The sequence below is a fragment of the Thalassophryne amazonica genome, chromosome 7 (genome assembly GCF_902500255.1).
Source record: "Thalassophryne amazonica chromosome 7, fThaAma1.1, whole genome shotgun sequence".
NCBI lineage: Eukaryota > Metazoa > Chordata > Actinopteri > Batrachoidiformes > Batrachoididae > Thalassophryne > Thalassophryne amazonica.
In genome coordinates this window covers 9,403,951-9,421,958 of record NC_047109.1, presented here as the reverse complement: position 1 = coordinate 9,421,958, position 18,008 = coordinate 9,403,951, and the positions used below count along the sequence as shown (strand labels likewise).

The 18,008-nt window shown below is 50.4% G+C and overlaps 1 protein-coding gene across 1 annotated transcript in view; it reads left to right on the top strand.

Moving 5' to 3' along the window:
• Nucleotides 1–18,008, top strand: part of LOC117513196 (protein spire homolog 1-like) — a 183,847-nt gene that overhangs the window by 119,012 nt on the left and 46,827 nt on the right. The window contains 2 exon segments of the mRNA XM_034173493.1: nucleotides 7,514–7,600; nucleotides 7,744–7,873. Of these exon segments, the coding sequence (XP_034029384.1) occupies nucleotides 7,514–7,600; nucleotides 7,744–7,873 (217 nt within the window).

The window sequence follows — 18,008 nt, the reverse complement described above, 5'->3', positions numbered from 1 at the left end:
GGACCGAGGGCACACCGACCTCTCCCTCAACCACTGGAAACAAAGGCGGTTGGTACCCCAGACATACCTCGAAAGGTGAGAGGCCGGTGGCTGACGACACCTGGCTGTTATGGGCATACTCGATCCAGGCCAGATGGGTACTCCAGGCCGCCAGGTGCGCGGCTGTCACGCAACGCAGGGCCTGCTCCATCTCCTGATTGGCCCGTTCTCCTTGCCCGTTGGTCTGGGGATGGTACCCGGATGACAGACTCACCGTGGCCCCCAGTTCCCGGCAGAAGCTCCTCCAGACGTGCGAGGAGAACTGGGGACCGCGATCTGAGACAATGTCTGTTGGGATCCCATGCAGCCGGACGACGTGGTGAACCAGGAGGTCCGCTGTCTCCTGGGCCGTCGGGAGCTTCGGGAGGGCCACGAAGTGGGCCGCCTTGGAGAATCGGTCCACTATCGTGAAGATGGTGGTGTTGCCCTGGGACGGCGGGAGACCCGTGACAAAATCCAGGCCGATGTGGGACCAGGGGCGATGGGGCACGGGCAGCGGCTGGAGCAGACCCGAAGCCCTACGATGGTCAGCCTTGCCCCTGGCGCAGGTGGTGCAGGCCTGGATATAATCCCGGACGTCGGCCTCTAGGGACGCCCACCAGAAGTGCTGCCGGACAACTGCCACGGTTCTTCGCACCCCTGGATGACAGGAGAGCTTAGAGCCGTGACAGAAGTCCAGGACTGCAGCCCTAGCTTCTGGTGGGACGTAAAGTCTGTTCTTCGGCCCAGTTCCAGGGTCCGGGCTTCGTGCCAGGGCCTCCCGGACGGTTCTCTCTATGTCCCAGGTGAGGGTGGCCACGATAGTGGACTCCGGGATGATGGGTTCCGGTGGATCCGACAACTCCGTTTTGACTTCGTCTTCATGTACCCGGGACAAGGCATCCGATCTCTGGTTCTTGGTCCCGGGACGGTAGGTGATCCGGAAGTCAAAACGGCCGAAGAACAGTGACCAGCGGGCTTGCCTGGGATTCAGCCGCTTGGCGGTCCTGATATACTCCAGGTTCCGGTGGTCAGTGAAAACCGTGAATGGCACGGACGTTCCCTCCAACAGATGTCTCCACTCTTCAAGAGCCTCTTTCACCGCAAGGAGTTCTCGATTGCCGACGTCATAGTTCCGTTCGGCCGGGGTCAACCTGCGGGAAAAATAGGCACACGGGTGAAGGACCTTATCGGTCTTCCCGCTCTGGGAAAGCACAGCTCCTATCCCTGAGTCCGAGGCGTCCACTTCAACCACTAACTGGCGACTAGGATCGGGCTGCACCAGAACGGGTGCAGACGAGAAGCGCCGTTTCAACTCCTTGAACGCGGCATCGCAACGATCCGACCAGGTGAAGGGAACTTTTGGTGAGGTCAGGGCTGTCAGGGGGCTAACTACCTGACTGTAGCCCTTAATGAAGCTCCTGTAGAAATTAGCAAAGCCGAGGAACTGTTGCAGCTTCCTACGGCTAGTGGGTTGGGGCCAGTCTCTCACCGCCGCAACCTTGGCCGGATCAGGAGCGACGGAGTTGGGGGAGATGATAAACCCCAGGAAGGACAAAGAGGTGCGGTGGAACTCACACTTCTCGCCCTTCACAAACAGCCGGTTCTCCAACAACCGCTGCAGGACCTGACGTACATGCCGGACATGAGTCTCAGGATCCGGAGAAAAGATGAGTATATCGTCTAGATATACGAAGACGAATCGGTGCAGGAAATCCCGCAAGACATCATTAACTAATGCTTGGAATGTCGCGGGGGCGTTTGTGAGGCCGAACGGCATGACCAGGTACTCAAAGTGACCTAATGGGGTGTTGAATGCCGTCTTCCATTCGTCTCCCTTCCGGATCCGAACCAGGTGATACGCATTTCTAAGATCCAGTTTAGTAAAGATTTTGGCTCCATGCAGGGGGGTGAACACGGAATCTAATAATGGCAACGGGTATCGGTTGCGAACCGTAATCTCATTCAGCCCCCTGTAATCAATACATGGACGAAGTCCGCCATCTTTCTTGCCCACAAAAAAGAAACCTGCCCCCATCGGGGAGGTGGAGTTCCGGATCAGCCCGGCAGCTAATGAGTCCCGGATGTAGGTCTCCATTGATTCGCGCTCAGGTCGTGAGAGGTTGTACAGCCTGCTGGACGGGAACTCAGCGCCTGGAACCAAATCAATGGCACAATCGTACGGACGGTGCGGGGGAAGAGTGAGTGCCAGATCCTTGCTGAAGACGTCAGCAAGATCGTGGTTCTCAACTGGCACTGCCGTCAGATTGGGCGGGACTTTGACCTCCTCCTTAGCCTGGGAACCGGGAGGAACCGAGGATCCTAAACACACCCGATGGCAGGTTTCGCTCCACTGAACCACCACCCCAGACGGCCAAATGATCCGGGGATTGTGCTTTAACATCCATGGGATGCCCAAAATCACGCGTGAGGTGGCAGGAGTTACAAAAACTCAATCTCCTCCCGGTGGTTTCCAGACACCACCAGAGTTACTGGTGGTGTCTTGTGTGTGAGTAAAGGAAGGAGGGTGCCATCTAGTGCCCGCACCTGCAATGGCGTAGGAAGCACCACCAGAGGGAGCCCTACCTCCTTTGCCCATCTGCTGTCTAGCAGATTCCCTTCTGACCCTGTGTCCACCAGTGCTTGGGCTTGAAGGGTTAAATCCCCGCTCAGGATTGTGACTGGGAGTTGTGTGGCAATTTGTGTGTGTCTCACTTGAATGTCTTGACCCCCCCTTAGCCCAGTCTCTAAGGGCGAGTGTTGACGTTTTGGCCGTTTGGGGCAGTCTCTCTGTGTGTGCTCTGTTGAGCTGCAGAGAAAACACTCTCCACGGATCAGCCTTCCCATGTTGGCCCTGTGCGTCTCCCTAACAACGTCAACAGGGGGAGCTGTTGCCCCACAAAGCGCTGCGGCTGTGGAGCGTGGGGAGGGCGGCCCCTTTTCGAACCCGGAAGGGAGAGGGGCGGCGCGTATCAGGTCACGTCCTTCGCCTCGCTCCCGACGGCGTTCCTCTAACCGATTGTCTAATCGTATAACGAGATCAATAAGCCCGTCTAAATCCCGCGGTTCGTCCTTGGCCACCAGGAGCTCCTTCAGGACCAACGACAGTCCCTTTACGAAGGCGGCACGGAGGGCAGTGTTATTCCAGCCGGACCTCGCAGCCGCGATGCGGAAGTCGACTGCATAAGCAGCTGCGCTCCGGCGCCCCTGTCTCATTGACAGCAGCACGGCTGAAGCGGTCTCTCCTCTATTTGGGTGATCGAACACTGTTCTGAACTCCCTCACAAACCCATCATATGTCAGAAGGAGCCGTGAATTTTGCTCCCAAAGCGCTGTAGCCCAAGCGCGTGCCTTGCCGCGAAGCAGATTAATTACATAAGCTATCTTGCTAGAATCAGTCGTGTACATGACAGGACGTTGTGCGAAGACGAGCGAACACTGCATAAGGAAGTCCGCGCACGTCTCCACACAACCTCCGTACGGCTCTGGAGGGCTTATGTATGCTTCCGGGGAAGGTGGGAGGGGTCGTTGAACGACCAGTGGAACGTCACTGTTACGCACAGGGTCGACAGGAGGGAGAGCCGCAGCAGCGCCCTGAGGGCGCGCCTCCACCTGCGCGGCGAGAGCCTCCACCCTGCGGTTAAGGAGGACGTTCTGCTCGGTCATTAAATCCAACCGAGCCGTGAAAACGGTGAGGATCCGCTGCAACTCACCGATCATTCCTCCTGCGGGCGCCTGTGCACCCTGTTCTTCCATTGGGCCGTTCAACAGCCGGTTGACGCCCCTCGGGATCCATGACGTTGGCCGAGATATCCTGTTGGGAAAGTGTAAGTACACGGACCCACAACAGGGGGCGCAAATGAACGGACAATGGAATAGGTCAAATAACAACACTTTACTGTTGCGAACGTGCACAACAAACACAACAGATTACACAACAGATCAGAGGTCAAATTACAAGGTGTCGTGTGGGCAGGCTCGAAGATAGGAGACGCCTGTCCAAAGCAGAACCGGAACCACACGATTTCCTCCGCCACCAGACCCGGGAATACTGGAGCCGCCAAGTCCCAAACTCCCAGGTGGCCACTGCCTCCAAAAGTCGGACCTGGTACTGCTGGCGAGGAACAAAAACACAATTAAACGTGGGTGTGTCTGCACCCAGCAATCTGCACGGCAGGGAAGCTACCTCCACCTCTCGTTGGAGAAAAAGTCTGTTATCACTCACAAAAATCACAAAAAGGGCTTTCTATCAAGCAGTCAGGCTGAGGATATTACCTTTCAGGTAGAACGATATCTCGGCAAAGAGGTGGAGATGACGTCTTGCTGATATACCGATGCAAATCAGATGAGTGGTGACAGCTGTCACAGGTGATGAGTGTCAGCTGTCACCCCGGCTGCTCCTGTGAGGCGGCAGCGCCCTCTGGTGCCTGGAGCCTGCACTCCAGGCAGGGTGCCCTCTGGTGGTGGTGGGCCAGCAGTACCTCCTCTTCAGCGGCCCACACAACAATTAGTATCTCACTGGGTTTCAACAGACTGCGAATGGCATTCACGGGGGAATTTGCTGAATTTTGTGAAACGTGCGCAGGTTTTGCATTCTCCTCACGAGTTGAATTTTGAACTTTTTAAAAATGGTAAAGTGGTAAATTTTCACAGAGTCACAGAGTCCTTGCAGGCATCTCTTGAACTCTTCTCGATTTAGTTTAGACCACTGCCAACCCCTCACATGTGACGGGTTGGCAGAATACTTTTCCTTTTATACAATCAGAGATTCAGCGCTTCTAGAAGTTTCTGACTGAGTCCAGCAGCCAAGCAGCAGTCAGGGTCAGCAGGCTGCATGAGTCCTGTTCGGCAGCATTGGACAGACACATTGCAAATTTATTAGAATTTATTCATTTATTTGAGGACCACTGTGGAAGTAAGTTTAATGCCGTTGGGCCGGCTACAACCCGCCACGCACACAGGTGCAGTGGGCTGGATGACACCTGCGTGCAATTTTATTTTAATTTTTTTGAGAACCACAATGGAAGTAAATTCCAGCATGTTGAGGAGCACTTCCAGAGGATCTCGGAACCAGAGGTGCACGGTATAAGGTGATGATTGTATACTGGTCATTCCTGGTAGGAGAGGAGAGTGGATCCACCTGGAACAATGATATTGTCGAGATACAGTGGGCTGTCATTTTCCTACACATCAGTGCGCTGTTCACACTTTCCATCCTTTTTCTCCTCTGTGGAGCCATGCTGGGTATTTTTTATTCTTATTTATTATTTATTTAGTTATTAATTGCAGGGTTTGCTCTTTCATGGCTACAGTCTGGGGTATTTCCACAGCCTCTTTCCACATAATAACAGCATAATAGCAGTACACAGCCATCCTGAGTGCTTTGTTTGCAAATGTTTCATCATTTCAGCTGCGTGAGTGGCGTTTGACATCGGTGAGAGTGATGCACGGCATTTGAATCAATCAATCAATCAATCAACTTTTTTCTTGTATAGCGCCAAATCACAACAAACAGTTGCCCCAAGGCGCTCCACATTGCAAGGCAAGGCCATACAATAATTATGAAACACAGTCTACGTCTAAAGCAACATAACCAAGGGATGGTCCAGGGTCACCCGATCCAGCCCTAACTATAAGCCTTAGCGAAAAGGAAAGTTTTAAGCCTAATCTTAAAAGTAGAGAGGGTATCTGTCTCCCTGATCTGAATTGGGAGCTGGTTCCACAGGAGAGGAGCCTGAAAGCTGAAGGCTCTGCCTCCCATTCTACTCTTACAAACCCTAGGAACTACAAGTAAGCCCGCAGTCTGAGAGCGAAGCGCTCTAATGGGGTAATATGGTACTATGAGGTCCCTAAGATAAGATGGGACCTGATTATTCAAAACCTTATAAGTAAGAAGAAGAATTTTAAATTCTATTCTAGCATTAACAGGAAGCCAATGAAGGGAGGCCAACACAGGTGAGATATGCTCTCTCCTGCTAGTCCCCGTCAGTACTCTAGCTGCAGCATTCTGAACCAACTGAAGGCTTTTTAGGGACTTTTAGGACAACCTGATAATAATGAATTACAATAGTCCAGCCTAGAGGAAACAAATGCATGAATTAGTTTTTCAGCATCACTCTGAGACAAGACCTTTCTGATTTTAGAGATATTGCGTAAATGCAAAAAGGCAGTCCTACATATTTGTTTAATATGCGCTTTGAATGACATATCCTGATCAAAAATAACTCCAAGATTTCTCACAGTATTACTAGAGATCAGGGAAATGCCATCCAGAGTAACGATCTGGTTAGACACCATGCTTCTAAGATTTGTGGGGCCAAGTACAATAACTTCAGTTTTATCTGAGTTTAAAAGCAGGAAATAGAGGTCATCCATGTCTTTATGTCTGTAAGACAATCCTGCAGTTTAGCTAATTGGTGCGTATCCTCTGGCTTCATGGATAGATAAAGCTGGGTATCATCTGCGTAACAATGAAAATTTAAGCAATACCGTCTAATAATACTGCCCAAGGGAAGCATGTATAAAGTGAATAAAATTGGTCCTAGCACAGAACCTTGTGGAACTCCATAATTAACTTTAGTCTGTGAAGAAGATTCCCCATTTACATGAACAAACTGTAATCTATTAGACAAATATGATTCAAACCACCGCAGCGCAATGCCTTTAATACCTATGACATGCTCTAATCTCTGTAATAAAATTTTATGGTCAACAGTATCAAAAGCAGCACTGAGGTCCAACAGAACAAGCACAGAGATAAGTCCACTGTCCGAAGCCATAAGAAGATCATTTGTAACCTTCACTAATGCTGTTTCTGTACTATGATGAATTCTAAAACCTGACTGAAACTCTTCAAATAGACCATTCCTCTGCAGGTGATCAGTTAGCTGTTTTACAACTACCCTCTCAAGAATCTTTGAGAGAAAAGGAAGGTTGGAGATTGGCCTATAATTAGCTAAGATAGCTGGGTCAAGTGATGGCTTTTTAAGTAATGGTTTAAGAATGTCACTAGCATGCAATGTATGCGGACTGCTTGCGATTTTTCGCCGTATGATCGCCGCCAGTCCGTGCAACATTTGGCCCACATATGGGCGACATCCACTAGCGCAAGAGTATTCAACTTGCTCCTAAAAGGGCTGAGACAGTGCAGGTTTTCTCTGCAACCACCCACTCCAGCAGGTGATTTCACTGATTAACATCACTTTGAACAGATGGAATCAGTTAATCAGTGAAATCACCTGGTGCAGTGGGTGGTTGCAAAGAAAACCTGCACCGTCTCGGCCCTTTCGGGAACGAGTTGAATACCCCTGCGCTAGCGTGTCATATATACCAATTCAGTGACATTCCAACTGTAAAATTGTCATTAATTTGCATGTTTTGTCGTAAATTTGTGTCTCTATCTGCTCCAACAGTCACAGCCTAGTGAGATACTACTCTAACCATACATACATACATGTTTTATTTCCCGGATTTGTTTAATCTGTTTCTTCTTCAGGTTAATGGAGACATTCCTCCCAGATTAAAGAAAAGTGCTCATGAAGTCATCTTGGAGTTCATCCGGTCCAGACCTCCTCTCAACCCTGTGAGTTTAACTAAAACTCAAAACTTAAATATGAAAACTTTGCATTCTGACATCATGTCTCCATCACACAATCCTCTGTGAGGAGTTACTGAGTTTGTGTTGATGATTGTGTGGAATTTTGAGCCCTCTTTGCTGTTTGGCAGGTGTCGGCTCGTAAGCTGAAACCTCAGTCTCAGCCTCCTCCCACTCTGCATGAACGTATCCTCGAAGAAATCAGAGCCGAGCGGAAACTTCGACCGGTGACACCAGACCAGACCCGCAGGGGACGCTTGGGTAAGAACCCTCAGAAACTCTCTGTTCTCCTCAAACCATACTTCATGTTTTTCTCTTTTTTCTGTGACGTATGGGGCATCCTATGAATCAGTGAGACTATAAAATGTCAGACAACAGGCTATAGAAAAAACACAGATTTTGCACTGTAAAGTAGAATCATAGTGTTAAGTTGACTGAGTCTAATAGAGTTCATCTATACGGTGATAGAGTAAATTTAACGCTACTGTAATGTTAATTTAACACTATTTGGAGTTGGACCATAAGTATCAATTTGCTATGTAAATAGCACGGTAAAAAGAAATTTGCAAATTCAAATATTATTACTGTTATTATATTGTTGTTGTTGTTATTATTATTATTGATACTATTTTGAATAACACCATATGTGTTTGTTTAACACTGTAAAATTTACTGTGACCCTTTGAAAATCACTTTTCCAGGTTTAGCCAGTTTAAACCTGTTTAAAACTGGTATAGATGTGTTGAAAAACATTCAGGTAATATTTCGTTTGAAACCAGTTTAAAACTATTTAAATATACTTTAACCTGCTCTGTCATTGGTGGGTAAAAACGGTTTTAAAAAACAGATAAAACTAGATTATTTTATACAGATTGAAACATATGAATACTAGAGCTCTTGGCGAAATTTTGTTGTACCTGCATTAATTTTTCTACATTAATGGTAAATAGCCACCAGGCGGAGATATTGCTCCATTTCAAGAACGGTGGGGCACGACATGGAGCAAATGTTGCTTTTTAGTAGATATTGTAGCTGAAAGCCAGTGAAGATGAAGGTTATATTTGGTTGAAGCAAAGTAAAAGTTGGTTGAAGCCGTTTGAAATCGAATTATTTAATTAACTTCATGGACTGTTTAACTGTTTTTATCTTTAGAGCGTTTTCACTTCACAGTACATTGAAATCTGGTTAAAACCAGTTTAAAATTTTTTCCTGGACTACAGCTAGCAATTATTTTGATTATTGAATATTCTGTAGTTTTTTAAATTGAAAAGTCAGTCAGATTATCCTTAAAGCATCAGACAATATCTTAAATAGAAAGTAAATGGAATAGAAAAGAATAGAAATGAGTAAATCCAGATAAGTAATTAATTTTAGTTTTATAACAGTCAGTTTTGCACTGAGTGCGAGTCCCATGCACATGATTAATGTTGATTAATGCTCATAATGTTAATTTACACTACGATGTTTGCTACAGCGCTAAGGGCCCCTTAACACATAGCACGAATAAGTACGAATCAGGGCGAATTACAGCGAAACAGCCCGAATGAGCGAACCACGAAAATATCAAGCCGACATCGGAAGGGACACACAGTCGGGCAGGTGTGAACGATCCTGCTGCGATTGTTTCATGCAGGCTCGTGTGCATGTTCGAACACAGTGCAAGCAGCCGGAACGTGTTGCACCACATTGTGCCGCGGCTGTGGAGAAAAAAAATGAAAACCACACACCATATAAAACACCGCAATTCCTAATGTTTAATCCATCTTATTGAGCGGACAAGATAAGTATGATCCCTCTGTGCCTCTGTATATGACCCGTGGTCACAGACGTGCAGTCTTGAAATGACATGAATGAAGCAGTGCGCTCTTATTATGTTATATTATGTCCATCCGGGTATAGAAAGAATTACTACAATAACTACATACACAATTCCATGCCAAAATAACTAATCAATCAATCAATCAGTTTTATTTATATAGCGCCAAATCACAACAAACAGTTGCCCCAAGGCGCCTTATATTGTAAGGCAAGGCCATACAATAATTACGTAAAAACCCCAACGGTCAAAACGACCCCCTGTGAGCAAGCACTTGGCGACAGTGGGAAGGAAAAACTCCCTTTTAACAGGAAGAAACCTCCAGCAGAACCAGGCTCAGGGAGGGGCAGTCTTCTGCTGGGACTGGTTGGGGCTGAGGGAGAGAACCAGGAAAAAGACATGCTGTGGAGGGGAGCAGAGATCAATCACTAATGATTAAATGCAGAGTGGTGCATACAGAGCAAAAAGAGAAAGAAACACTCAGTGCATCATGGGAACCCCCCAGCAGTCTAAGTCTATAGCAGCATAACTAAGGGATGGTTCAGGGTCACCTGATCCAGCCCTAACTATAAGCTTTAGCAAAAAGGAAAGTTTTAAGCCTAATCTTAAAAGTAGAGAGGGTGTCTGTCTCCTTGATCTGAATTGGGAGCTGGTTCCACAGGAGAGGAGCCTGAAAGCTGAAGGCTCTGCCTCCCATTCTACTCTTACAAACCCTAGGAACTACAAGTAAGCCTGCAGTCTGAGAGCGAAGCGCTCTATTGGGGTGATATGGTACTATGAGGTCCCTAAGATGGGACCTGATTATTCAAAACCTTATAAGTAAGAAGAAGAATTTTAAATTCTATTCTAGAATTAACAGGAAGCCAATGAAGAGAGGCCAATATGGGTGAGATACCAACACAGTACAGAGTAGATACCTAAACTCTGTAAGTGAGATAGAGTATCTCGTCAATAGTTTTACATCCTCATTGAAGACAACTTTGGATGCTGTAGCTCCTCTAAAAAAGAGAGCTTTAAATCAGAAGTGCCTGACTCCGTGGTATAACTCACAAACTCGTAGCTTAAAGCAGATAACCCGTAAGTTGGAGAGGAAATGGCGTCTCACTAATTTAGAAGATCTTCACTTAGCCTGGAAAAAGAGTCTGTTGCTCTATAAAAAAGCCCTCCGTAAAGCTAGGACATTTTTCTACTCATCACTAATTGAAGAAAATAAGAACAACCCCAGGTTTCTTTTCAGCACTGTAGCCAGGCTGCCAAAGAGTCAGAGCTCTATTGAGCTGAGTATTCCATTAACTTTAACTAGTAATGACTTCATGACTTTCTTTGCTAACAAAATTTTAACTATTAGAGAAAAAATTACTCATAACCATCCCAAAGACGTATCGTTATCTTTGGCTGCTTTCAGTGATGCCGGTATTTGGTTAGACTCTTTCTCTCCGATTGTTCTGTCTGAGTTATTTTCATTAGTTACTTCATCCAAACCATCAACATGTTTATTAGACCCCATTCCTACCAGGCTGCTCAAGGAAGCCCTACCATTATTTAATGCTTCGATCTTAAATATGATCAATCTATCTTTGTTAGTTGGCTATGTACCACAGGCTTTTAAGGTGGCAGTAATTAAACCATTACTTAAAAAGCCATCACTTGACCCAGCTATCTTAGCTAATTATAGGCCAATCTCCAACCTTCCTTTTCTCTCAAAAATTCTTGAAAGGGTAGTTGTAAAACAGCTAACTGATCATCTGCAGAGGAATGGTCTATTTGAAGAGTTTCAGTCAGGTTTTAGAATTCATCATAGTACAGAAACAGCATTAGTGAAGGTTACAAATGATCTTCTTATGGCCTCGGACAGTGGACTCATCTCTGTGCTTGTTCTGTTAGACCTCAGTGCTGCTTTTGATTCTGTTGACCATAAAATTTTATTACAGAGATTAGAGCATGCCATAGGTATTAAAGGCACTGCGCTGCGGTGGTTTGAATCATATTTGTCTAATAGATTACAATTTGTTCATGTAAATGGGGAATCTTCTTCACAGACTAAAGTTAATTATGGAGTTCCACAAGGTTCTGTGCTAGGACCAATTTTATTCACTTTATACATGCTTCCCTTAGGCAGTATTATTAGACAGTATTGCTTAAATTTTCATTGTTACGCAGATGATACCCAGCTTTATCTATCCATGAAGCCAGAGGACACACACCAATTAGCTAAACTGCAGGATTGTCTTACAGACATAAAGACATGGATGACCTCTAATTTCCTGCTTTTAAACTCAGATAAAACTGAAGTTATTGTACTTGGCCCCACAAATCTTAGAAACATGGTGTCTAACCAGATCCTTACTCTGGATGGCATTACCCTGACCTCTAGTAATACTGTGAGAAATCTTGGAGTCATTTTTGATCAGGATATGTCATTCAAAGCGCATATTAAACAAATATGTAGGACTGCTTTTTTGCATTTACGCAATATCTCTAAAATCAGAAAGGTCTTGTCTCAGAGTGATGCTGAAAAACTAATTCATGCATTTATTTCCTCTAGGCTGGACTATTGTAATTCATTATTATCAGGTTGTCCTAAAAGTTCCCTAAAAAGCCTTCAGTTAATTCAAAATGCTGCAGCTAGAGTACTGACGGGGACTAGTGTTGGGAAAGTGTCAGTACACGGACCCACAACAGGGGGCGCAAATGAACGGACAATGGAGAAAGTCAAATAACAAGGCTTTACTGTTGTGAACGTGCACAACGAATACAACCAATCACGAAATGGACAACAGTCAATTCACAAAAGTGTCGTGTGGGCAGGCTCGAAGATAGGAGACGCCTCTCCAAGGTAAGACCCGAACCACACGGCTTCCTCCGCCACAGGACCCCGGAAATACTGGAGCCGCCAAGTCCCGAACTCCCAGGTGGCCACTGCCTCCGCGTGTCGGACCTGGTACTGCTGGCGAGGAACAAAGAACAGTTAGATGGGGGCGCGTTTGCACCCAAGACTCTGAACAGCAGGGAAGTTACCTCCACCTCTCGTTGGAACAGTAATCCACAAGCTATACACTAATCCAAAAGGATACACTCCGTCAGCTTTGATACGTTACCTCGTAGGTAGAAACGATATCTCGGCAATGAGGTGGAGGTGCCGTCCTGCTGATATACCCCACAGATGATTGCCGTCAGCTGTCTCAGGTGATGGGTGACAGCTGTCACCGTAGCTGCTCACGTGAGGCGGCGGCGCCCTCTGGTGCCTGGAGCCCGCACTCCAGGCAGGGCGCCCTCTGGTGGTGGTGGGCCAGCAGTACCTCCTCTTCAGCGGCCCACACAACAGGACCCCCCCCTCAACGGGCGCCTCCTGGCGCCCAACCGGGCTTGTCCGGGTGGCGACGGTAGAAGTCGGCCAGGAGGGCCGGGTCCAGGATGAAGCTCTTCTTCACCCAGGAGCGTTCTTCGGGACCGTACCCCTCCCAGTCCACCAGATATTGAAAGCCCCGGCCCATCCGTCGGACGTCCAACAACCGGCGCACTGTCCAAGCCGGCTCGCCATCGATGATCCGGGCAGGAGGTGGTGCCGGACCGGGTGTACAGATGGGCGAGGTGTGATGGGGCTTGAGCTTTGGCACATGAAATACTGGGTGGGTCCGCAGTGAGGCTGGAAGCCGAAGCCTCACTGCGGCGGGATTGATGACCTTGAGAATTTTAAACGGTCCTATGTATCTGTCCTGCAGTGTTGGGGAGGCCACCTTTAGCGGGATGTCCTTCGTGGACAACCACACTTCCTGCCCGGGGCGATACGTAGGGGCCGGGGTCCGCCGCCGGTCTGCATGGGTCTTCGCCCTCATCCGGGCCTTCAACAAAGCAGAACGGGCGGCACGCCACACCCGACGGCACTTCCGCAGGTGGGCCTGGACCGAGGGCACACCGACCTCTCCCTCCACCACCGGGAACAATGGGGGCTGATACCCCAAACACACCTCAAAGGGGGAGAGGCCGGTGGCTGATGACACTTGACTGTTGTGGGCGTACTCGATCCAGGCCAGATGAGTACTCCAGGCCGCCGGGTGCGCGGCTGTCACACAACGCAGTGTTTGCTCCATTGCTTGATTGGCCCGCTCTGCTTGCCCGTTGGTCTGGGTGTGATACCCGGACGAGAGACTGACCGTGGCCCCCAGTTCCCGGCAAAAGCTCCTCCAGACATGCGAGGAGAACTGGGGACCGCGATCGGAGACGATGTCTGATGGTATCCCATGCAGGCGGACGACATGGTGGACCAGGAGGTCCGCTGTCTCCTGGGCCGTTGGGAGCTTCGGGAGGGCCACGAAGTGGGCCGCCTTGGAGAATCGGTCCACTATCGTGAGGATCACGGTGTTTCCCTGGGACGGCGGGAGGCCCGTGACAAAATCCAGGCCGATGTGGGACCAGGGGCGATGAGGCACGGGCAGCGGCTGTAGCAGTCCCGGAGCCTTGCGATGGTCGGCCTTGCCCCTGGCGCAGGTGGTACAGGCCTGGACATAGTCCCGGACGTCGGCCTCCAGGGACGCCCACCAGAAGCGCTGCCGGACAACTGCCACGGTTCTTCGCACCCCTGGATGACAGGAGAGCTTAGAGCCGTGACAGAAGTCCAGGACTGCAGCTCTTGCCTCTGGTGGAACGTAAAGTCTGTTCTTTGGTCCAGTCCCGGGGTCCGGGCTTCGTGCCAGGGCCTCCCGGACGATTCTCTCTACGTCCCAGGTGAGGGTGGCCACGATAGTGGACTCCGGGATGATAGGTTCCGGTGGATCCGACAACTCCGCTTTGACCTCGTCTTCGTGTACCCGGGACAAGGCATCCGATTTCTGGTTCTTGGTCCCGGGCCGGTAGGTGATGCGGAAGTCAAAACGGCCGAAGAACAGTGACCAGCGGGCTTGCCTGGGATTCAGCCGCTTGGCGGTCCTGATATACTCCAGGTTCCGGTGGTCAGTGAAAACCGTGAATGGCACGAACGTCCCCTCCAACAGGTGTCTCCACTCTTCAAGAGCCTCTTTCACCGCAAGGAGTTCTCGGTTGCCGACGTCATAGTTCCGTTCAGCCGGGGTCAACCTGCGGGAAAAATAGGCACACGGATGAAGGACCTTATCGGTCTTCCCACTCTGGGACAGCACAGCTCCTATCCCTGAGTCCGAGGCGTCCACTTCAACCACTAACTGGCGACTAGGATCGGGCTACACCAGAACGGGTGCAGACGAGAAGCGCCGTTTCAACTCCTTGAACGCGGCCTCGCAACGATCCGACCAGGTGAAGGGGACTTTTGGTGAGGTCAGGGCTGTCAGGGGGCTAACAACCTGACTGTAGCCTTTAATGAACCTCCTGTAGAAATTCGCAAAGCCGAGGAACTGTTGCAGCTTCCTACGGCTTGTGGGTTGGGGCCAGTCTCTCACCGCAGCAACCTTGGCCGGATCAGGTGCGACGGAGTTGGGGGAGATGATGAACCCCAGGAAGGACAAAGAGGTGCGGTGAAACACACTTCTCGCCCTTAACAAAACAGCCGGTTCTCCAATAACCGCTGCAGGACCTGACGTACATGCCGGACATGAGTCTCAGGATCCGGAGAAAAGATGAGTATATCGTCTAGATATACGAAGACGAACCGGTGCAGGAAGTCCCGCAATACGTCGTTAACCAAGGCTTGGAACGTCGCGGGGGCGTTTGTGAGGCCGAACGGCATGACCAGGTACTCAAAGTGACCTAAGGGGGTGTTGAATGCCGTCTTCCACTCGTCTCCCTTCCGGATCCGAACCAGATGATACGCGTTTCTAAGATCAAGCTTGGTAAAAATCTTGGCTCCATGCAGGGGCGTGAACACCGAATCCAACAGGGGTAACGGGTATCGGTTGCGAACTGTGATTTCGTTCAGCCCCCTATAATCGATGCATGGACGAAGTCCGCCATCTTTTTTACCCACGAAAAAGACACCTGCGCCCATCGGGGAGGTGGAATTTCGGATCAACCCGGCAGCTAACGAGTCCCGGATGTAGGTCTCCATTGATTCGCGCTCAGGCCGTGAGAGGTTGTACAGTCTACTGGACGGGAACCCACTGCCTGGAACCAAATCGATGGCACAATCGTACGGACGGTGGGGGGGGAGTGTGAGCGCCAGATCCTTGCTGAACACGTTGACAAGGTCGTGGTACTCCACCGGCACCGTCCCCAGATTGGGCGGGACTCTGACCTCCTCCTTAGCTTGGGAGCCGGGAGGAACCGAGGAACCTAGACACACCCGATGGCAGGTCTCGCTCCACTGAACCACTACCCCGGACGGCCAATCAATCCGGGGATTGTGCTTCAACATCCAGGGAAAGCCTAAAACCACACGGGAAGTGGCCTGAGTCACAAAAAACTCGATCACCTCCCGGTGGTTTCCTGACACCACCAGCGTTACAGGTGGTGTCTTATGTGTGATCGGAGGGAGCAGGGAGCCATCTAGCGCTCGAACCTGCACAGGCGAGGTAAGCGCCACCAGAGGGAGCCCTATCTCCCTGGCCCATCTGCAGTCCAACAGATTCCCCTCAGAGCCTGTGTCCACCAGTGCTGGGGCCTTCAGGGTTAAATCCTCATACAGGATCGTGACTGGGAGTCGTGTAGCAATGTGGGTGTGTCCCACGTGAATGTCTCGGCCCACCCCTAGCCCAGTCTCTAGGGGCGGGCGTTGGTGTTGTAACCGCTCGGGGCAGTCTCTCACATGGTGCTCTAGTGCACCACAAACAAGCTCCATGGGCCCGTCTCCTCTGTGCAGCTGGTGCCCTAAATGTTGCCCTACTCGTGTCCATAGCTTCGTCAGTAGGGGGAGCTGTGACCCCACGGAGCGCAGGGGCCGTGGAGCGTGGGGAAGGCGGAGCGCGGTCGGAACCGGAAGGGAGAGGGACGGCGCGTGCCCGGCCACGCCCTTCGTCTCGTTCCCGCCGACGTTCTTCTAACCGGTTGTCCAACCGTATGACAAGATCGATAAGCCCGTCTAAATCCCGCGGTTCGTCCTTAGCCACCAGGTGCTCCTTGAGAACCAAAGACAGTCCGTTTACAAAGGCGGCGCGGAGGGCAGCGTTATTCCAGCCGGATCTCGCAGCCGCGATGCGGAAGTCGACTGCATAAACAGCTGCGCTCCGGCGCCCCTGTCTCATTGACAGTAGCACGGTTGAAGCGGTCTCGCCCCTATTAGGGTGATCGAACACGGTTCTGAGCCCCCTCACAAACCCATCGTATGTCAGAAGGAGCCGTGAATTCTGCTCCCAGAGCGCTGTAGCCCAAGCGCGTGCCTCACTGCGAAGCAGGTTTATGACATAAGCTACTTTACTAGCATCGGTCGCGTACATAACGGGACGCTGTGCGAAGACGAGCGAACACTGCATCAGAAAATCCGCGCACGTCTCCACACAGCCTCCGTACGGCTCAGGAGGGCTTATGTATGCTTCCGGGGAAGGAGGGAGAGGTCGTTGAACAACCAGTGGAACGTCAACGTTACGCACAGAATCTACGGGAGGGAGAGCCGCAGCGGCGCCCGGAGGGCGCGCTTCCACCTGCGCGGTGAGAGCCTCCACCCTGCGGTTTAGGAGGACGTTCTGCTCGGTCATGAAATCCAACCGAGTCGTGAAAGCGGTGAGGATCCGCTGCAACTCACCGATTACCCCTCCCGCGGACGCCTGCGCGTCCTGTTCTTCCATTGGCCGTTCAACAGCCGGTTGACGCCCCTCGGGATCCATGGCGTGGCCGAGATATCCTGTTGGGAAAGTGTCAGTACACGGACCCACAACAGGGGGCGCAAATGAACGGACAATGGAGAAAGTCAAATAACAAGGCTTTACTGTTGTGAACGTGCACAACGAATACAACCAATCACGAAATGGACAACAGTCAATTCACAAAAGTGTCGTGTGGGCAGGCTCGAAGATAGGAGACGCCTCTCCAAGGTAAGACCCGAACCACACGGCTTCCTCCGCCACAGGACCCCGGAAATACTGGAGCCGCCAAGTCCCGAACTCCCAGGTGGCCACTGCCTCCGCGTGTCGGACCTGGTACTGCTGGCGAGGAACAAAGAACAGTTAGATGGGGGCGCGTTTGCACCCAAGACTCTGAACAGCAGGGAAGTTACCTCCACCTCTCGTTGGAACAGTAATCCACAAGCTATACACTAATCCAAAAGGATACACTCCGTCAGCTTTGATACGTTACCTCGTAGGTAGAAACGATATCTCGGCAATGAGGTGGAGGTGCCGTCCTGCTGATATACCCCACAGATGATTGCCGTCAGCTGTCTCAGGTGATGGGTGACAGCTGTCACCGTAGCTGCTCACGTGAGGCGGCGGCGCCCTCTGGTGCCTGGAGCCCGCACTCCAGGCAGGGCGCCCTCTGGTGGTGGTGGGCCAGCAGTACCTCCTCTTCAGCGGCCCACACAACAGACTAGAATACAATGAAATTTAAGCAATGCCGCCTTGCCGCACTGTGTGCGCTCAGACGTGGCTGGCTGGTCCATCTGTACATACATATCATCATTTCATGCAAGTGTGCCCCCCCCCAACCCCACACAAATCATGTGTTGTGGGGAGAACATGCTAA